Source organism: Nerophis ophidion, linkage group LG19 (genome assembly GCF_033978795.1).
Source record: "Nerophis ophidion isolate RoL-2023_Sa linkage group LG19, RoL_Noph_v1.0, whole genome shotgun sequence".
Taxonomy (NCBI): domain Eukaryota; kingdom Metazoa; phylum Chordata; class Actinopteri; order Syngnathiformes; family Syngnathidae; genus Nerophis; species Nerophis ophidion.
In genome coordinates, this window is record NC_084629.1 from 4403307 (window position 1) to 4426548 (window position 23242).

Consider the following 23242-nt stretch of genomic DNA (forward strand, 5'->3'; position numbering starts at 1 on the left):
GAGGGATGGATTCAATGTTGGTTTCCGGCCATGCCGCTTATGTGGAGAGATTTATCCAGATTCTCTGAACCTTTTGATGATATTATGGATCGTAGATGTTGAAATCCCTACATTTCTTGCAATTGCACTTTGAGAAACGTTGTTCTTAAACTGTTTGACTATTTGCTCACGCAGTTGTGGACAAAGGGGTGTACCTCGCCCCACCGTTTCTCGTGAAAGATTAAGCATTTTTTGGGAAGCTGTTTTTGTACCCAATCATGGCACCCACCTGTTCCCAATTAGCCTGCACACCTGTGGGATGTTCCAAATAGGTGTTTGTTAAACATTCCTCAACTTTATCAGTATTTATTGCCACCTTTCCCAACTTCTTTGTCACGTGTTGCTAGCATCAAATTCTAAAGTTAATGATTATTTGCACAAAAAAAAATGTTTATCAGTTTGAACATCAAATATGTTGTCTTTGTAGCATATTCAACCGAATATGGGTTGAAAAGGATTTGCAAATCATTGTATTCTGTTTATATTTACATCTAACACAATTTCCCAACTCATATGGAAACAGGGTTCGTACATGATATTCTGGGTTTTCTTCGCTGCTGTTGGCAAAGTCGCCATCGAGTCACAATGTGTCATCGTGTTGTGTACGCAGTGGAGCAGGGGTGTCAAAGTCATTTTAGCTCAGGGGCCGCATGGAGGAAAATGTGTGCACACGAGGGGGCCGGACTCTTAAAACCATGGCATTAAAACTAAAAAATAAAGACAACCTCATATTGTTTTCTTTGTCTTACTTTGGCCAAAAATAGATCAAACACATTAAGGCTGGGCTATACGGCCTTTTGTTAATATCTCAATATGTTTAGGCCATGTCACGATACACGATATATCCATCCATCCATCTTCTTCCGCTTATCCGAGGTCGGGTCGTGGGGGCTGCAGCCTAAGCAGGGAAACCCAGACTTCCCTCTCCCCAGCCACTTTGTCCAGCTCCTCCAGGGGGATCCCGAGGCATTCCCTGGCCAGCCGGGAGACATAGTCTTCCCAACGTGTCCTGGGTCTTCCCCGTGGCCTCCTAACGGTTGGACGTGCCCTAAACACCTCCCTAGGGAGGCGTTCGGGTGGCATCCTGACCAGATGCCCGAACCACCTCATCTGGCTCCTCTCCATGTGGAGGAGCAGCGGCTTTACTTTGAGTTCCTCCCGGATGGCAGAGCTTCTCACCCTATCTCTAAGGGAGAGACCCACCAGACGGCGGAGGAAACTCATTTGGGCCGCTTGTACCCGTGATCTTATCCTTTCGGTCATGACCCAAAGCTCATGACCATAGGTGAGGATGGGAAAGTAGATCAACCGGTAAATTGAGAGCTTTGCCTTCCGGCTCAGCTCCTTCTTCACCACAACGGATCGATACAACGTCCGCATTACTGAAGACGCCGCACCGATCCGCCTGTCGATCTCACGATCCACTCTTCCCTCACTCGTGAACAAGACTCTGAGATACTTGAACTCCTCCACCCCCAACCCGCAGATGGCACTCCATCCTTTCCCGGGAGGGAGGTTGCGGGTCCCATTTTTATAGTATTTGGTATGACTCGGCTGGGGTTTGAACTCACGACCTACCGATCTCAGGGCGGACACTCTAACTACTAGGCCACTGGTAAAAGTAGAGAACCCGTGATCTTATCCTTTCGGTCATGACCCAAAGCTCATTATCATAGGTGAGGATGGGAACGTAGATCGACCGGTAAATTGAGAGCTTTCCCTTCCGGCTCAGCTCCTTCTTCACCACAACGGATCGATACAACGTCCGCATTACTGAAGACGCCGCACCGATCCGCCTGTCGATCTCACGATCCACTCTTCCCTCACTCGTGAACAAGACTCTGAGATACTTGAACTCCTCCACCCCCGACCCGCAGATGGCACTCCATCCTTTCCCGGGAGGGAGGTGGCGGGTCCCATTTTCATAGTATTTGGTATGACTCGGCTGGGGTTTGAACTCACGACCTACCGATCTCAGGGCGGACACTCTAACTACTAGGCCACTGGTAAAAGTAGAGAACCCGTGATCTTATCCTTTCGGTCATGACCCAAAGCTCATTATCACAGGTGAGGATGGGAACGTAGATCGACCGGTAAATTGAGAGCTTTCCCTTCCGGCTCAGCTCCTTCTTCACCACAACGGATCGATACAACGTCCGCATTACTGAAGACGCCGCACCGATCCGCTTGTCGATCTCACGATCCACTCTTCCCTCACTCGTGAACAAGACTCCGAGGTACTTGAACTCCTCCACTTGGGGCAGGGTCTCCTCCCCAACCCGGAGATGGCACTCCACCCTTTTCCGGGTGAGAACCATGGACTCGGACTATACTTTATATCTCGCTATTTTGCCTTAGCCTTGAATGAACACTTGATACATATAATCCCAGCAGTATGATGATTCTATGTGTCTACATTCAAACATTCTTGTTCATACTGCATTAATATATGCTCATTTTAAACTTTCATGCAGAGAGGGAAATCACAACTAAGTCAATTTAGCAAATCTGTATTTATTAAACAGTTATTAAGCTGTGGCACAAACAGTCATGTCATTTCAAAACAAAGTGCAAGATTGTCAGAGACATTTTAAAACAAGCTATTAGTGCACTTTTGTGCATGATGTCACTAAATTAAAGTGCACTTTTTGTACAGAACGCTACTACAATAGTTTGAAACAAATAAAGTGCACTTTTGTGCATGATGTCACACGAGATATTTCACTAAGTGTCAAATAAAATGAGCTGCATAATAGGAAATCAATTAGTGTATGTCCTTCTCTATCTAGTAGGTTCCTGCGGACGTTATCTCCTTCTATTTGGAAACTATTTGTTTCATACGATGTTGATCCGGAAATGGTTGCCTCGGCATTTTGTGGGTGTGGCACCGAATAGAGATGTTGACATGCGGAGTTTCAAGCACTCTTCATTCTCTAGCAGGTGACTTTTCAAATGATGCTACACATTAGCAGTAACTTTTTGTAGCAACGCTTTTGCCGCATACTTGACAAATTACGGTTGTCTGTTCAACATCTTCCCGCTTGAAGCCAAACCACCGCCAGATGATGGATCAAGTGCTGTTTTTCTTGGGAATTCATTCTTCTTCCTTCATTTGTTACCAGATTCGCACCTTCTTTCTCTCGTATTACAACTCACGCCACAGCTAACGTTACCCATGCCGCTACCTCTCTGCTCCGCCAGGGCGTATACGTATGTGACGTATGTAAGAAGGTGCGCTTGTTTTACGTCTCTGTCAGAAGCAGAGACAAGAAAGAGTGAGAAGAGCCTGTAGTGTGATGCCCGCAGCTAAAAGCAACTGCGTGAGAACGTATACTCCAATATCACGATATCGTAGTTTTCTATATCGCACTGAGACAAACCCGCGATATATCGAGTATATCGATATACCGCCCAGCCCTATGTTGGACTATCACCTTTTTGTTACTATGCATATTGAAATAAAAGCATTTCTACTTTATTATTTATTTATGTTTTCCTTTGACCTGATTTTAGTTACCCTTACCTACCTTTCTCTATCCCGAAGTCCCCTGGCGCCTCACATTTTGTGAACGCCCGCTCTGGGGCAAAGGAGTTGCACTGAAAAGTAAATGTTCAGACAATTATATGTTGATTTTTTTTGATTGCTTCCTGCCGCCGTGCAATGAACCCAGAATGTGAGCAGTAAGGCAGTGGACGGTGTGGTCAGTGGTCGTGTTGGACCGCGAGAGTCGCCTGCAAATCACATTTATGGAGAAAAACCTGAACCGGAGACCTTGCGTGTTTTTATTATCGTACTGTGCTTGACGGCATACGGAGTAGGAGGCTACCAAGACGTTTATTCTAATAGTTTAGTTGAACATCCGTTGAAGATCATCAGAAAATGAAGACAGTAAAAGGATGAAGTATCCAGACTCAATATTCTCAGGGCTTTAGACAGCTCTAGTTCTCCCGGGATGGGTACCTTTCACATAATTTAATTCAGTATCTGGAAATTGATACTGGTACCAATTTTTGGTACTTGTGTGTGTGTTCATGTTAAATGGTAATTTATTTAATGATGAAATCTAAATTAATTAACCTATTACAGTGAGCTAATAATAACGGCGCTGTCCATTTTTCATAGCTCGATTTTTATTACATTTCTGAGCTTCATTTGCAAGTATTATATAGTAGCTGTTGCCGTTCCAAGACGTTAAACGGCAGTAGTGTATAGTCTGGTCAAGAAGTCGTCTTTGGCAATAAGCAGAATCTAGTCTTTTGTTGCGCCTTAAAAGTGATAATACTGTTAATATTGTACTTACTACTTTTTATTATTACTATTATTACACACCAGCTGAAAATATCGTATTATTTTGCTAATGCTTATCGGAGAACATGTCCATAGCAAAACCAATGTAAAGTAGCATTAAGCTGGCGCATTCTCTGCGATGAGGTGGCGACTTGTCCAGGGTGTACCCCGCCTTCCGCCCGATTGTAGTTGAGATAGGAACCAGCACCCCCCGCCACCCCAAAGGGGAATAAGCGGTAGAAAATGGATGGATGAATGGCGCATTCTGAAAAGTGAGTTGAGTTGAGTTTCTTTATTTGGAACATGCATGCATACAACATGATACATCACAATTTCCAGTTTTTCTGTTCAACATGTTCGAAAAGGAGTAGTATTCACAATATACTCCATAGCTAATAACATTAAAATAAAGAAATATTATGAGTGTATATATATATGTATATATATATATATATATGTATATTTATATATATATATATATTATATATATATGTGTGTGTGTGTGTATATATATGTGTATATATATGTATATATGTGTATATATGTATATATGTGTTTATATATGTATATATGTGTATATATATATGCATACATATATATATATATGTATACATGTATATATATATGTATATATATAAATATGTGTATATATATGTATATATATATATATATATATATATATATATGTGTATATATGTATATGTGTGTGTATGTATATATGTGTATATATATATATATGTATATACGTGTATATATGTATATATGTGTTTTTATATATATGTGTGTGTATATATATATATATATATATATATATATATATATGTGTGTATATATATATATATATATATATATATATATATATATATATATATATATATATATATATATATATATATATATATATGTGTGTATATATATATATATATATATATATATATATATATATATATATATATATATATATATATATATATATATAGCACGGTGGAAGAGGGGTTAGTGCATCTGCCTCACAATGCAAAGGTCCTGAATGGTCCTGTGTTCAATCCCGGGCTCGGGATCTTTCTGTGTGGAGTTTGCATGTTCTCCCCGTGACTGCGTGGGTTCATGCACCTGGGGATAGGTTAATTGGCAAAACTAAATTGGCCCTAGTGTGTGAATGTGAGTGTGAATGTTGTCTGTCTAACTGTGTTGGCCCTGTGATGAGGTGGCGACTTGTCCAGGGTGTACACGGCCTTCCGCCCGATTGTAGCTGAGATAGGATCCAGCGCCCCCCCCGTGACTCCAGAAGGGACAAGCGGTAGAAAATATATATATATATATATATATATATATATATATATATATATATAAAGGGTGTACCCCGCCTTCTGCTCGATTGTAGCTGAGATAGGGACCAACAGCCCCAAAGGGAATAAGCAGTAGTAAATTGAATAAGCGGTAGTAAATGGATGGATGGATATTTATATATATATATATATATATATAAAACTGGCAAATATTTTGTTGTCCAGTTGCTAAAAACAGGAAAATAATCTGACTACAAGAATGTAATCCTCATGTCCTTGGCAGTTAGTTTACTATGTCCTCCTGATTACAATGAAGATTTGACAGAAAACGTAGTTGTTGCCATGTATTTATGTTATGTACAGTATGCTGAAGAAATGTACTGCATAGATGTTCTAAGGTTAACTGACTGTTTGTTTGACTTCCTGCTGTCTGGGGATATCTTCAGATGCTCTGGTGGATAATGACCTTCAAGGTGAACTTAATTCTTGCTTTCTTTCCCTTCTGTGTGTTGTGCCTCCTGCATGTGTGCATGCCTGTCCTTTGTGTACAGTATATACACATTTTAAAGGCCTACTGAAATGAGATTTTCATATTTAAACGGGGATAGCAGGTCCATTCTGTGTGTCATACTTGATCATTTCGCGATATTGCCATATTTTTGCTGAAAGGATTTAGTAGAGAACATCGACGATAAAGTTCAACTTTTGGTGCTGATAAAAAAGCCTTGCCTGTACCGGAAGTAGCAGACGATGTGCGCGTGATGTCACGGGTTGTGGAGCTCCTCACATCTGAACATTGTTTACAGTCATGGCCACCAGCAGCGAGAGCCATTCGGACTGAGAAAGCGACAATTTCCCCATTAATTTGAGCGAGGATGAAAGATTCGTGGATGAGGAAAGTGAGAGTGAAGGACTCGGAAAAAAAAAAAAAGACTATACAGTGGGAGCAATTCAGATGTTATTAGACACATTTACTAGGATAATTCTGGAAAATCCCTTATCTACTTATTGTGTTACTAGTGTTTTAGTGAGATTATATGGTGGTACCTGTACAACCTGAAGGTCAGCACCAGTCGACGCGTGGTGGCGATGCCCATCTCTGCCCTTCGCAAGAGACCCTCTTTGAAACACGATCTTTCGAAATGATCGCTGCATAATACACTTTACTTTGTGTGTGTGGTCCAATCCAACCGTGTTCGCTTGACCGCTCTGTTCCATAGTAAAGCTTCACCGCCATCTGTCGGGAATGTAAACAATGAAACACCGGCTGTGTTTGTGTTGCTAAAGTCGGCCGCAATACACCGCTTCCCACCTACAGCTTTCTTCATTGATGTCTCCATTGTTCATTGAACAAATTACTAAAGACTCAGCAACACAGATGTATATAATACTGTGGAATTTTGTGATGAAAACAGATGACTTATAGCTGGGAACGATGCTGGAAAAAAATGTCCTCTACAATGCGTGACGTCACGCGCACGCGTTATCATACCGAGACGTTTCAGCTGGATATTTTGGTGCGAAATTTAAAATTGCAATTTAGTAAACTAAACTGTGTTGCAATGTTAATATTTCATCATTGATATATAAACTATCAGACTGCGTGGTCGCTAGTAGTGGGTTTTAGTAGGCCTTTCATTTAAACACCAGACTTTTCAGACAACCCTGCATTTGAAGGTTGTACTGTGCATGCATCCCTGGGAAAGAAAGCATGTAGCCTACAATGATGATGACATGTATGAACAAAAGGCAAGTCCCGCTAGGAAAAGGCACTGAAGCATAGGGATGGCTATGCAAAACTGAAGTAAAAGTGCTCTGGCTACAAAGTAAACAAAGAGTGGCTCTAACATAATAGTGTGAGAGTCCAGTCCATAGTGGATCTAACATAATAGTAAGAGTCCAGTCCATAGTGGATCTAACATAATAGTGTGAGAGTCCAGTCCATAGTGGATCTAACATAATAGTGTGAGAGTCCAGTCCATAGTGGATCTAACATAATAGTAAGAGTCCAGTCCATAGTGGATCTAACATAATAGTGAGAGTCCAGTCCATAGTGGATCTAACATAATAGTGTGAGAGTCCAGTCCATAGTGGATCTAACATAATAGTGTGAGAGTCCAGTCCATAGTAGATCTAACATAATAGTAAGAGTCCAGTCCATAGTGGATCTAACATAATAGTGAGAGTCCAGTCCATAGTGGATCTAACATAATAGTGAGAGTCCAGTCCATAGTGGATCTAACATAATAGTGTGAGAGTCCAGTCCATAGTGGATCTAACATAATAGTGTGAGAGTCCAGTCCATAGTGGATCTAACATAATAGTGTGAGAGTCCAGTCCATAGTGGATCTAACATAATAGTATGAGAGTCCAGTCCATAGTGGATCTAATATAATAGTGTGAGAGTCCAGTCCATAGTGGATCTAATATAATAGTGTGAGAGTCCAGTCCATAGTGGATCTAACATAATAGAGTGAGAGTCCAGTCCATAGTGGATCTAACATAATAGTGTGAGAGTCCAGTCCATAGTGGATCTAACATAATAGTGTGAGAGTCCAGTCCATAGTGGATCTAACATAATAGTGTGAGAGTCCAGTCCATAGTGGATCTAACATAATAGTGTGAGAGTCCAGTCCATAGTCGATCTAACATAATAGTGTGAGTCCAGTCCATAGTAGATCTAACATAATAGTGTGAGAGTCCAGTCCATAGTGGATCTAACATAATAGTGTGAGATTCCAGTACATAGTGGATCTAACATAATAGTGTGAGTGTCCAGTCCATAGTGGATCTAACATATTAGTGTGAGATTCCAGTCCATAGTGGATCGTACAAAATATTGTGAGAGTCCAGTCCATACTGGATCTAACATAATATTGTGACAGTCCAGTCCATAGTGGATCTAACATAATAGTGAGAGTCAAGTCCATAGTAGATCTAACATAATAGTAAGAGTCCAGTCCATAGTGGATCTAACATAATAGTGTGAGAGTCCAGTGCATAGTAGATCTAAAATAATAGTAAGAGTCCAGTCCATAGTGGATCTAACATAATAGTGTGAGAGTCCAGTCCATAGTGGATCTAACATAATAGAGTGAGAGTCCAGTCCATAGTGGATCTAACATAATAGTGTGAGAGTACAGTCCATAGTGGATCTAACATAATAGTGTGAGAGTCCAGTCCATAGTGGATCCAACATAATAGTGTGAGAGTACAGTCCATAGTGGATCTAACATAATAGTGTGAGAGTACAGTCCATAGTGGATCCAACATAATAGTGTGAGAGTCCAGTCCATTGTGGATCTAACATAATAGTGTGAGAGTCCAGTCCATAGTGGATCTAACATCATAGTGTGAGAGTCCAGTCCATAGTGGATCTAACATAATAGTGTGAGAGTCCAGTCCATTGTGGATCTAACATAATAGTGTGAGAGTCCAGTCCATAGTGGATCTAACGTCATAGTGTGAGAGTCCAGTCCAGTGACTGCATTTGATTGGTGAAACGGAGTCAAACGTCACCAGTGACTGCATTTGATTGGTGAAACGGAGTCAAACGTCACCAGTGACTGCATTTGATTGGTGAAACAGAGTCAAATGTCACCAGTGACTGCGTTTGATTGGTGAAACGCAGGCATGTGATAGATCGTACTTTGAAAGTCTGTCTGACAAACCAAAACAAACATAGCGTGCATTAACAGATCAATAAAAATCAGTAGCGAGCTGAATGTAGATAAATGGAGCGGAGTAAAAGTAGCGTTTACTCTCTATAAATATACTCAAGTAAAAGTAAAAGTATGTTGCATTAAACTACTTTTAGAAGTACAATTTATCTGTCAGTTTTCATCCCGTCGTTGGCTCAACATGTGCTGACATAAGAGGGTTTCTTGGAGGAACCAGGTTACGCCGCTAATCCCAGATTACATTAACGAGCGGCGAGCTAAACTGGTCGCGGCAAAGCCGCTGCACATAAACACCAACATTTTCCTCCTGCACTTTTCTGTTTAACACCTGGCCTGCCTTCCCTTGTCGCTCCCTCTTTATTCCAAGCCCCTCTCGACCTCTCACCTCCACATCCCTTACCTGCTTCAATGTTGGATGGTCTGCATGTCAGCCATAGTCAAGTCATGATTAATTGTGATTCATTGCACTTTGTCCATCAATAAGTCATAATTAATTGTGATTAATTGCACTTTGTCCATCAATAAGTCATAATTAATTGTGATTAATTGCACTTTGTCCATCAATAAGTCATAATTAATTGTGATTCATTGCACTTTGTCCATCAAAAAGTCATAATTAATTGTGATTAATTGCACTTTGTCCATCAGTAAGTCATGATTAATTGTGATTAGTTGCACTTTTTCCATCAATAAGTCATAATTAATTGTGATTAATTGCACTTTGTCCATCAATAAGTCATAATTAATTGTGATTAATTGCACTTTGTCCATCAGTAAGTCATAATTAATTGTGATTAATTGCACTTTGTCCATCAGTAAGTCATAATTAATTGTGATTAATTGCACTTTGTCCATCAATAAGTCATAATTAATTGTGATTAATTGCACTTTGTCCATCAAAAAGTCATAATTAATTGTGATTAATTGCACTTTGTCCATCAATAAGTCATAATTAATTGTGATTAATTGCACTTTGTCCATCAGTAAGTCATAATTAATTGTGATTAGTTGCACTTTTTCCATCAATAAGTCATAATTAATTGTGATTAATTGCACTTTGTCCATCAGTAAGTCATAATTAATTGTGATTAGTTGCACTTTTTCCATCAATAAGTCATAATTAATTGTGATTAATTGCACTTTGTCCATCAATAAGTCATAATTAATTGTGATTAATTGCACTTTGTCCATCAGTAAGTCATAATTAATTGTGATTAGTTGCACTTTTTCCATCAATAAGTCATAATTAATTGTGATTAATTGCACTTTGTCCATCAGTAAGTCATAATTAATTGTGATTAGTTGCACTTTTTCCATCAATAAGTCATAATTAATTGTGATTAATTGCACTTTGTCCATCAGTAAGTCATAATTAATTGTGATTAGTTGCACTTTTTCCATCAATAAGTCATAATTAATTGTGATTAATTGCACTTTGTCCATCAATAAGTCATAATTAATTGTGATTAATTGCACTTTGTCCATCAGTAAGTCATAATTAATTGTGATTAGTTGCACTTTTTCCATCAATAAGTCATAATTAATTGTGATTTATTGCACTTTGTCCATAGATAAGTCATGAATGAATGTGATAAAGACAAATGAAACTCATTATTTTATCTTTAATAAATGCACTCCTAACATGAGGTGTGATTAGGCGTGGGACACTGCAGAGGCCTGTTTTTTTGTTGTTGTTTTACTTTTTTGTGGCTGTGTGTAGAAGTGCTCTTTTATGTCCTTTGTGTTCTTTGATGTTTCCTTCTCACACACGTTGTACACTGCAAAAAGTCAGTGTTCAAAAACAAAAAAATACAAAAGTTAAGGGCATTTTTACTTGAACTAAGCAATGCCAATAGAACAAGAAAATTTGGCTTGTCATAAAATAAGTACAATTAACTGACCTCAATGAACCCAAAAATACCTTAAAATAAGTATATTCTCACTATTACCAATTGCACTTTTCTTGATAGAAAAAACAAATATCAGACCTTTTTTTCCTCAATATGTTGAAAAATATTCTTTAGTTAAGTAAATGCTAGTGTCATTATCTTGACATAATGACAGTCAATTAGTGCGCAAGGAAGATATATATATAAATATAAATATATATATATGTATATATATATATGTATATATATGTGTATCCATATATATGTACAGTATATACGTATGTATATATGTATACATACTGTACATAATGTTATAATATATATATGTAATAATATCACATAAATTATGTATCATACTATATATCATAATTGTATAATAATATATATTTACATATATAATATACATTCATACATTACTCATTGTTAAATGCGGCCCCCTGGGGGAAACCATAACTGCCATGTGGCCCTCAATGAAAACCAGTTTGACACCCCCTGGTCTATTTGTACCGTCACTCCATAACACAATACTATTATTGCATCACTCCAAATTGTGTGATTTATTTCAGATTATAATGTTTATTTCCATCATTAATAACTGACAGGAGGAACTGTCAGTTAAATTATCGGAAATGATCTTGTATTTAATTTAATTTAATTTTTTTTACTTTTAATATAGGACTGAGTGTATCGATCTCAAAATGTCGTCATCTACCCATCTGATCACTCTAATAGTCTCTCTCTCTCGCTGCTGCTTATTCGGGTACACAATTCCCCCAACCTATACCCAATCCCCACCCCTGTATTCACGTTTTTGTTACGCTAATTCTTAGGGGTTTAACGGTACGTGTATTTGTATCGAAACGTTTCGGTACGGGGGTTTCAGTTCGGCACGCGGGCGTACCGAAGAAGTTCGGAAGCAGAAGTCTTCACAAGCTGCTCTGCTTTCTGCCTCTGTCTCTGCCTCATTGTCCCGCCCACACAACCATCTGATTGGTTACATATAAAGCCAATCAGCAGTGCGTATTCAGACTTCAGAACGATGTAGGCCATGCTTTAGCGTCGAGCAGATATTCGTCTAGCAGGGGAGGAGCGGACTCTACCCAAATTATACTAAACACTTCCCAGTCACAACTATTAGAAAAGTCACTATGAGCCCGTTGACCTTCTAGAAACTTAAACTGCAGCTTTTAGCGTAACGTTAGCTAATTTTTCTGTGTGTGTGTGTGTTTGTGTGTGTGTGTGCGTGTTTTAGGGGCAGCAAAGCCCTGTCTGTCTGTTATTTCATTGAACTCCATTGTGTTTAGGGATGAATAGTCTCTCCTATTGCAATTGTACTATTTTTCAGTTATAGTTACATGAATCATTAGTAATGTAGCAGCCTAGTTTTGAATAGCAGGGTCCCTGCTATCACATGTTGATAAAAATACAACATTTACATAATAAAAGTCAACTACAGGCTTCACAAATGCTGTAATAAACTAAGCATGATGAGTTGACATTAAACAGTTTCAATGGAAACTGTTTAATGTTGCATTTTTTTATACGTAGAAGAAAGGTTTTTTCGTTTTATTTAATCAAAGCAACAACTTGAGGCAGTTTAACGTGGATTAACGTGGGCAGAATTATTATAGTGTTCCCAATGTTAAAGGGATGAAGCCATTGTTTACAAATTTGGTAAATAAATAACCCGAAAAATTTATATTTTGTTGATTTCTTACTGTACCGAAAATGAGCCGAACCGTGACCTCTAAACCGAGGTACGAAGAACCGAAATTTTCGTGTACCGTTACACCCCTACTAATTCTGCACAAGTGGTTCTTTTCTTAAACAATTGTGTGTAGTAAACATCATAAAACATATTGTAATGAATTATTTACAATGACACTACTTTGTTCCATAGTGTTGCATTTAAGCCCCGTTTACACTAAGGTTATCCAGGCTGAATCCCACCTAACCTCGTCCTTGTCCACACACACACACACACACACACACACACACACACACACACACACACACACACACACACACACACACACACACAATGGTCGTTTAAGACCCCCTCCCCCCATCGTCAGCCAAAGCAAAACGACCTAATATGCAATAGTCTTCCCCGGACGTCCAGGTAATCCAATCCAATCCACTTTATTTATATAGCACACTTAAACAACAAAATGTTTCCAAAGTGCTGCACAACAGTATTAAAAACAACATTCAAATACTATCCTGAGCTCCAACAATGACTGAATAAAAACAAAAAAATAATGATAAATAAATACATATTAAACCAATATGAAATAAATATGATTAAAAACGATTTTAAGGCTGAAACCAATTAAAATAGTAAATAGAAATCAACATTTTAAAACACAGAGGAGCACACAACTCACGTAGTGTTAAAAGCCAGAGAATAAAAATGTGTTATGATTTAGATTTTTGAGTCTTTTTGTGTTTTCTGTTGGTTTTGGACTCCTTCGGTTCCTGTTTGTGCACCTCTCAGTTGGTTTCCATAGTTACTCATTATTTTCACCTGTTCCGGACGTGCACCTGTTTTGTGATTACTGTCATTTTTTAAGCCTGCCTTCTCCAGTCAGTCAGTCTTGCTTCTTAGTTTGTTTTCGTACAACAAGTGACGACTTCTGTTTTGCTGCTCGCTACCTGGGGCGGTATAGCTCGGTTGGTAGAGCGGCCGTGCCAGCAACTTGAGGGTTGCAGGTTCGATCCCCGCTCCCGCCATCCTAGTCACTGCCGTTGTGTCCTTGGGCAAGACACTTTACCCACCTGCTCTAATTGCCAACCCCACACTGGTTTAAATGTAACTTAGATATTGGGTTTCACTATGTAAAGCGCTTTGAGTCACTAGAGAAAAAGCGCTATATAAATATAATTCACTTCACTTCACTACCTGCTAGGTTATTTGTTTTCTAGCTCCCATGCTAGCTCTTTTAGTTTTGTCAAAGTCGGTTTTATTGCATAAATAAAACATTTGCTACCTGCACGCTGTGTCCGAAGCCCGTCTGCATCCCTGGGAGAACTACCTGGTCGCATGGTGATGCGGATTCGAACACAAAAAGCCTCAAAGATCTAAATCATAATATGATCCGGGCAGTGGATCATAACAAAATGGGTGTTAAGACGAGACTTAAAACACTCCACTGTGGGACCAGTTCAAATATGGAGGGGCAGAGTGTTCCAGAGCTTAGGGCCGACCACAGAGAAGGTCCTGTCTCCCCTGGTTTTAAGTCTGGTCTTGGGCACCACGAGCTGGAACCGGCTCTCGGACCTCAGAGCGCGTGCAGGATTGTAAGGTTGGATGAAGTCCGAGATATAATGAGGTGCCTGTCCGTGTACAGTTTTAAAAACAAAGAGCAAGGTTTTAAAGGCCTACTGAAACCCACTACTACGGACCGCGCAGTCTAATAGTTTATATATCAATGATGAAATATTAACGTTGCAACACATGCTAATACAGCCTTTTTAGTTTACTAAATTACAATTTTAAATTTCGCGCGAAGTATCATCAGTATGATGACGCGTGCGCGTGATGTCTCGGGTTGTAGCGGACATTTTTTTCCAGCCTGATCCCAGCTATAAGTAGTCTGCTTTAATCACATAATTACACAGTATTCTGGACATCTGTGTTCCTGAATCTTTTGCAATTTGTTCAATTAATAATGGAGACGTCAAAGAAGAAAGATGTAGGTGGGAAGCGGTGTATTGCAGCCGCCTTTAGCAACACAAACACAGCCGGTGTTTCCTTGTTTACATTCCCGAAGGTGAAGCTTTACTATGGAACTGAGCGGTCAAGCAAACATGGTCCCCCAACACATGTCAACCGGCAGGTTTTGGTGAGAAAATTGTGGTAATAGGTCGGCTCTTACCATAGACATGAGCGGAGCTTGCGTCGTTCCTCGTGCACCTGTCAAAGAGGCAGCTGCATGGCTTCCCTCAGAGACACTGGGGGTCACTACACCCGTGGCCACACCCCTCCGACTTTCAGGTACAACAGTATAATCTCACTACAACACTAGTAACACAGTATGCAGATATTCCAGAATTATCCTAGTAAATGTGTCTAATGACATCTGAATCGCTCCCGCTGCCCTGTCTTTTTTTTTTTTTCCTAGTCCTTCACTCTAACTTACCTCCTCCACGAATCTTTCATCCTCGCTCAAATTAATGGGGAAATTGTCGCTTTCTCGGTTTGAATCGCTCTCGCTGCTGGTGGCCATGATTGTAAAAAATGTTCAGATGTGAGGAGCTCGACAACCCGTGACGTCACGCGCACATCGTCTGCTACTTCCGGTACAGGCAAGGCTTTTTTATCAGCGACCAAAAGTTGCAAACTTTATCGTGGATGTTCTCTACTAAATCCTTTCAGCAAAAATATGGCAATATCGCGAAATGATCAAGTATGACACATAGAATGGACCTGCTATCCCCGTTTAAATAAGAACATCTCATTTCAGGATGCCTTTAAAGGGTTATCCGGCTTAGTGTAGACATATCAATGTCAATCAATCAATCAATGTTTATTTATATAGCCCCAAATCACAAATGTCTCAAAGGACTGCACAAATCATTACGACTACAACATCCTCGGAAGAACCCACAAAAGGGCAAGGAAAACTCACACCCAGTGGGCAGGGAGAATTCACATTCAGTGGGACGCCAGTGACAATGCTGACTATGAGAAACCTTGGAGAGGACCTCAGATGTGGGCAACCCCCCCCTCTAGGGGACCGAAAGCAATGGATGTCGAGCGGGTCTAACATGATACTGTGAAAGTTCAATCCATAGTGGCTCCAAGACAGCAGTGAGAGTCCCGTCCACAGGAAACCATCTCAAGCGGATCAGCAGCGTGGAGATGTCCCCAACCGATACAGGCGAGCGGTCCATCCTGGGTCCCGACGAGCGGTCCATCCTGGGTCTCGACTCTGGACAGTCAGTACTTCATCCATGGTCATCGGACCGGACCCCCTCCACAAGGGAGGGGGGGACATAGGAGAAAGAAAAGAAGCGGCAGATCAACTGGTCTAAAAAGGAGCCTAAGTTATAAAAAATGGTTATTTGCATAAACTCATTCCCCTGTAATCAACTAACTATCCAGCCCCTCGAACTGATGACTTCTAATGTAATTATTTCCCAATCCAAACAAGGAGTCTGTTTCCGCGCCGATAACCCAGGTTGCTCTTGCTGGTTCGGAAAGGAATGCACTTTTCTGCATTAATTTGAGGGTTTCGCCAGAACCAGGCGTACAGCGGGACGCCGCCGCCCTTCATCAAGCACGCCGCCAAGAGCAATCTGTAAAAAGCCAGTCTTTGAGAGGGCTGAGGGAGTAGAATGAAATGACTATAACACACCAGGAATGCGGGGCCATTCATCCCCAGCAAGACAGCAGTGTTGTTTCTCCCTGACTAATTTGCAGATGCTTTGAAAAAAGTTCCCGCAAAGACTCCTCTGGCTCGCAGTGAGTAGACGACACAAAGATTAGTCCCTTTCCGAAGTTGTTTAAATATCGCAGCTTTTAGGAGAGTGCAGATATGAGTGCTTCCTCCTCTGTGCCAAAAAAAAAACACAGTATTCAAGTCTCTGGTGGTCCTCGTAAGCTCTCTTCCTTTTTCCTGCTCTCTTTTTTTCCCCACTTTTAATTTTCTCTTGTTGGAGCGTGCTGCTCTCTCCGGTGTGTAAAGAAAGGAGGAAAGTAAAAGTGATTTCCTGCCAATGTGCTGCCAGGGATAAACCAGGCTTATAGTCCGTGTCGATTGAGGGTGTCACTCTATTGTTCTTTAGACTCCATGCAGGTTCTAATGCCTCTCTTGATTATTGTTGTCCCGATACCAATATTTTGGTACTAGTACTAAAATGCATTTCGATATTTTTCGGTACTTTTCAAAAAAAAAGGGCACCACAAAAGATTGCTGTGACAGACGTCTCAAGCCGTCGTGCCGGTTCCAAGGACCGTCAAGGAAGGACATAGTGGCAGCACGTTTAAACTTCTTTATTTTTCAATAAACACTGCTGTTCAGCTGCTCCGTCTGCCGCTAGCTCTTCCGCTTGCCTTTTTGCTTCTGTCCATAATATACATGCTGTGAACCTGTTTTTATGTTTTATTTATTTTATTTTTTATCATGTTTTGTTTGTTTTGTATTGTGTTTGCTCGGTTCTCGTTTTTAACCTGCCCGTTGTACAGCACTTTGGCTACCCTTGTGGTAAATTTAAAATGTGCTATACAAATAAAGTTGATTTGATTTGATTTGGTTTGATTTGATTTCGGGTGTCGTCGCCCCTCTCGCGCTCTCGGTCTCTAAATATAAACAGAATACAATGATTTGAAAATCATTCTCAACCCATATTCAGTTGAATATGCTACAAAGACAACATATTTGATGTTCAAACTCATAAACTTTTTTTTTTTTTGCAAATAATAATTAACTTAGAATTTCTGGATGGTTCACTGACACGATATCGAATATTTCCAAAAACAATTTGAAATTTGGACTCGTCAGACCACGGAACACTTTTCCACTTTGCATCAGTCCATCTTAGATGATCTCGGATCTAGAGAAGCCGGCGGCGTTTCTGGATGTTGTTGATAAATGGCTTTCGCTTTGCATAGTAGAGCTTTGACTTGCACTTACAGATGTAGCGACCAACTGTATTTAGTGACAGTGGTTTTCTGAAGTGTTCCTGAGCCCATGTGGTGATATCCTTTACACACTGATGTCGGTTTTTGACGCAGTACCGCCTGAGGGATCAAAGGTCCGTAATGTCATCGCTTACGTCCAGTGATTTCTCCAGATTCTCTGAACCTTTTGATGATTTTATGGACCGGTGATGGTAAAATCCCTAAATTCCTGAGCCCATGTGGTGATATCCTTTAGAGATTGATGTCGGTTTTTGATACAATGCCGTGTGAGGGATCGAAGGTCATGGTTATTCAATGTTGGTTTCCGGCCATACTGCTTAAGTGGAGCGATTTCTCCAGATTCTCTGAACCTTTTGATGATATTATGGACCGCAGATGTTGAAATCCCTAAATTTCTTGCAATTGTACTTTGAGAAAGGTTGTTCTTAAACTGTTTGACTATTTGCTCACGCAGTTGTGGACAAAGGGGTGTACCTCGCCCCATCCTTTCTTGTGAAAGACTGAGCCTTTTTTGGGAAGCTGTTTTTATACCCAATCATGGCAGCCACCTGTTGCCAATTAGCCTGCACACCTGTGGGATGTTCCAAATAAGTGTTTGATGAGCATTCCTCAACTTTATCAGTATTTATTGCCACCTTTCCCAACTTCAAATTCTAAAGTTAATGATTATTTGCATTGCAAAAAAACAACAAATATGTTGTCTTGTAGCATATTCAACTGAAAATGGGTTGAAAAGGATTTTCAAATCATTGTATTCTGTTTATATTTACATCTAACACAATTTCCCAACTCATATGGAAACAGGGTTTGTATAAAACTACTTTATAAAGTAATACTTTCTTATTTCAAGCATGTAAAAAAAAAAAAAAAAAACATGACTTTGACACAGTTGTGTCTCATAATTCAAACAGATGGCAGCCAAATGGACTTTGCTGTTTTATTTTCAATGGAACAAAAAAAGTACAGTTGTTATTAGTGAGAATATACTTATTTTAAGGTATTTTTTGGCTTCATTGAGTTTAGCTAATTTCACTTGTTTTGGAAAGTCTTGACGAGCCAACTTTTCCTTTTCTATTGGCAGATCATTTTGCTTAGTTTGAGTAAAATACCCCTCATTTTTGTACATTTTTTTCCCTTGTTTTTGAACACTGACTTTTGGCAGTGAACATGGTGTTTCATCACGATGGGGGCGTGGCTTGGATTGCAGCGAGGTCGTCCACAAACATGTCGTTGTCAGCATTGAGTCCACTCAAACCTCCGTGATTAAATTGCTTAAAAGTGATGAAAACCGTCTTGTGTTTGCAGGGATGCAGAACACCTACGCCAGTCAGCAGGGCCAGCTGGGCCCGGGTTTAAGGTCCAACGTTTCCCCAGAGCGTCACATCGCACCGATCTTTGAGGACCGCATGTTCCAGAGCCCGCTGTACTGCAGCCCCAGCCACACTCGCCAGGGGACCATCTGCAGGAGTGCTTCAGGTTGGATCTTTAGTTCATAGCTCATAATACAAACATACACTACTGTACACTCTATTCTATGCAATGCAAAATAGTTCGCTGCTTTGCTTTGTTGTACACCTTTATATATATGTATATATATATGTGTAGCTGAGATAGGCGCCGGCGACCCCCGCGACCCCGAAAGGGAATAAGCGGTAGAAAATGGATGGATGGATGGATATATATATATATATATATATATATATATATATATATATATATATATATATATATATATATATATATATATATATATATGTATTTATATATATGTATATATATATATGTATATTTATGTGTGTATACATGTGTGTTTATATATGTATGTATATATACATATATCTATATATATATATATGTGTGTGTAGACATGTGTGTGTATATATGTATGTGTATATATATATATATATAATATTTATATATGTGTGTATATATATGTATATGTATATATGTGTATATTTATATGTGTGTATATATATGTGTGTATATATGTATGTGTATATATATATATGTATATTTATGTGTGTATATATGTGTATATATATATGTATGTATATATACATATATGTGTATATATATATGTGTATATATAGATATATAATATATATATGTGTATGTATATATATATATATAAATATATATATATGTATAAAAATGTGTATATTTATGTGTGTATATATATATGTGTATGTATATATACATATATATAATATATATGTGTGTTATATATATGTATATATGTGTGTATATATACTTATGTATGTATATGTATATATATGTATGTATATATACATGTATATATATAAATGTGTGTGTTTATATACATATATGTATATATATGTATATTTATGTGTGTGTGTGTGTGTATATATATGTGTGTATATATATGTATGTATATACATATATATATATATATATATATATATATATAAAAATATATATGTGTGTGTGTATATATGTATATATATGTGTGTGTTTATATACATATATGTATATATATATGTATATTTATGTGTGTGTGTGTGTGTGTGTGTGTGTGTGTGTATATATATGTATGTATATACATATATATATATATATAAAAAATATATATGTGTGTGTGTATATATGTATATATATGTATATGTGTATATATATATTTGTATATATATATATATATATATATATATATATATGAGCTCACAACTTCGAATCTACACTGTGGAGGGAAAAAAAAGTCCCCCTCTTTTAAACACCACACGAAAGTGGTTATTTTTAGTTTTTTATTTGTCCAGCTTTTATAGCGTTTATAAGACACTTTGGAGTTAACTCCTCAGCTGCCAGCTTGCATGCGATAGTTTGAGACTTTTATTTTGTGAGTGCAGGCAGGATGGCGCAGCACTTTTATTGTGAAAACAGGAACTGTTTACACTTTTGATAAGCTGGTGGGGAAAGAGTTTTGCCCAAAAAAAAAAGTTATTTTCGTCTTCCTGACGGCCCCTTTTTTTTTTTTTTTCAAGATCCTCGAGTGCCTTGAATGTCAACCAAGTAACAAAAGTGACGTGGTCGTGAAAATTGATGATCAGTAATTTTTGGTCCACTTTTTTTTTTATGCCTCGCGATGGAGTGACACACTCTCACAAGTCCACCCGAAGCTCGGGATCGATCTGTCAAGTTATCTTCTTCCCACTCCTTTTCAGGCAAAACTGGACAATCATGCTTACATACTGTACATTACCTTTTACTTTATATTAATTTATTTTATGATGTATTGTCTACATCAGGGGTCACCAACCTTTTTGAAAGCAAGAGCTACTTCTTGGGTACTGATTAATGCGAAGGGCTACCAGTTTGATTCACACTTAAATAAATTGCCAGAAATAGCCAATTTGCTCAATTTACCTTTAATAAATAAATCTATATATATTTTTTAAAAAAAAGGGTATTTCTGTCTGTCATTCCGTTGTACATTTTTTTTCCTTTTACGGAAGGTTTTTCGTAGGGAATAAATGATGAAAAAAAACTCTTAATTGAACAGTTTAAAAGAGGAAAAAATACGGGGAAAAAAAAGAAAATTTAATTTTAAAACATAGTTTGTCTTCAATTTCGACTCTTTAAAATTCAAAATTCAACCGAAAAAAATGAAGAGAAAAACTAGCTAATTCGAATCTTTTTGAAAAAATTTAAAAAATAATTTATGGAACATCATTAGTAATTTTTCCTGTTTAAGATTAATTTTAGAATTTTGATGACATATTTTAAATAGGTTAAAATCCAATCTGCAATTTGTTAGGATATATAACAAATTGGACCAAGCTATGTTTCTAACAAACACAAATCATAATTTTTTTTCTAGATTTTCCAGAGCAAAAATTTTAAAAGAAATTCAAAAGACTTTGAAATAAGATTTAAATTTAATTTTAAAGATTTTCTAGATTTGCCAGAATCATTTTATTTTTTTATTTTAATCATTATAAGTTTGAAAAAATATTTCACAAATATTCTTCGTCGAAAAAACAGAAGCTAAAATGAAAAAATAAATTAAAATGTATTTATTATTCTTTACAATGAAAACATTTTTTTTACCTGAACATTGATTTAAATTGTCAGGAAAGAAGAGGAAGGAATTTAAAAGGTAAAAAGGTATATGCGTTTAAAAATCTAAAAGGTTGTATTTTTTCTCTAAAATTGTCTTTCTGAAAGTTATAAGAAGCAAAGTAAAAAAAATAAAGGAATTTATTTAAACAAGTGAAGACCAAGTCTTTAAAAATATTTTCTTGGATTTTCAAATTCTATCTGAGTTTTGTCTCTCTTAGAATTAAAAATGTCGAGCAAAGTGAGACCAGCTTGCTAGTAAATAAATGGCATTTAAAAAATAGAGGCAGCTCACTGGTAAGTGCTGCTATTTGAGCTATTTTTAGAACAGGCCAGCGGGCGACTCATCTGGTCCTTTTTTTAATGTCATTGCCTGAAATAAATGAATGAATGAAAATGAAATGATGTAATGGGCACCCCCGATGTAAACAAATTGCTGCGTCACATGCCACCCAACTATGGTGCGTTCACGGACCGCTGAATTTAGTAGGACAAAAATGCCTAGTACGCTCATCAGTGAAGCATGGACAAAAATATATTAAACTGTGGGCTTTTCCAACAATTAAGAAAGTTTTGTGTCATGTTTTTCCTCCAGAAACAATATTATGACAAAATATATTTTTTTCCTATTTTCATACATTTTTGAAAAAGCTCCAGGGAGCCACTCGGGTGGCGCTGAAGCAGGTTGCCGGCCCCTGACCTACTGTATGTTTTTCTTTATAAAGGTTACAGAGGAACTGCTCGGCGACCTCATTATGTTCCTTTATTGGCTTTTTCCTCTCATTATCACCACTTCCTTAGATTCTGGAGGCAAATATACAAATACTATAAATAGTACATTCTTAGTTTTGTGTCCCCTGAGACTTATGGTCATAAAATCCCTTTAGTTTCCCTTATTTTTTTTTGTAAAATATAATGTCTAATCACCTTTTTTAATTGTAAGAGCATACTTCAAATCCTTTAGTCAATATGTTTTCTGTAAACACTGGACTTAGAAAACCTTAGTATTTGACTACCACCTTTTTTTTTTAAATAATCAAGCCCCTTCCCAAGCAGCATTTTATTTATATATTTTTTTATAAATCAGTATCAATTGCTTGTTTGTTTGTTTGTTTATAAAAACATATCTTATTTTTGTAATATTATATATAATTTTCATATAATTTGTATATTATTGTATGTCCATATTTGTGAATTATTGATTATTTATAATTCAATAAATTATTTACTCATTATTTTTATATATATATATATATATATATATATATATATACACATTTTCTACTGCTTGTCCCATAATCAATAAAATAGGTCCAATCTAGAATAATACTTCACCTCTC

General features: G+C 37.9%; 1 protein-coding gene across 8 annotated transcripts in view; it reads left to right on the forward strand.

Moving 5' to 3' along the window:
- The window catches only part of LOC133537889 (plakophilin-4-like), a 280220-nt gene that overhangs the window by 185604 nt on the left and 71374 nt on the right, over positions 1–23242 (forward strand). For 6 of the 8 annotated variants that reach the window (XM_061879014.1, XM_061879012.1, XM_061879018.1 and 3 more), the window contains 2 exons: positions 6063–6089; positions 19137–19307. In XM_061879014.1, the coding sequence (XP_061734998.1) occupies positions 6063–6089; positions 19137–19307 (198 nt within the window). The remainder of the gene's footprint in view (positions 1–6062; positions 6090–19136; positions 19308–23242) is intronic. The other 2 variants (XM_061879016.1, XM_061879019.1) reach the window with 1 other exon arrangement.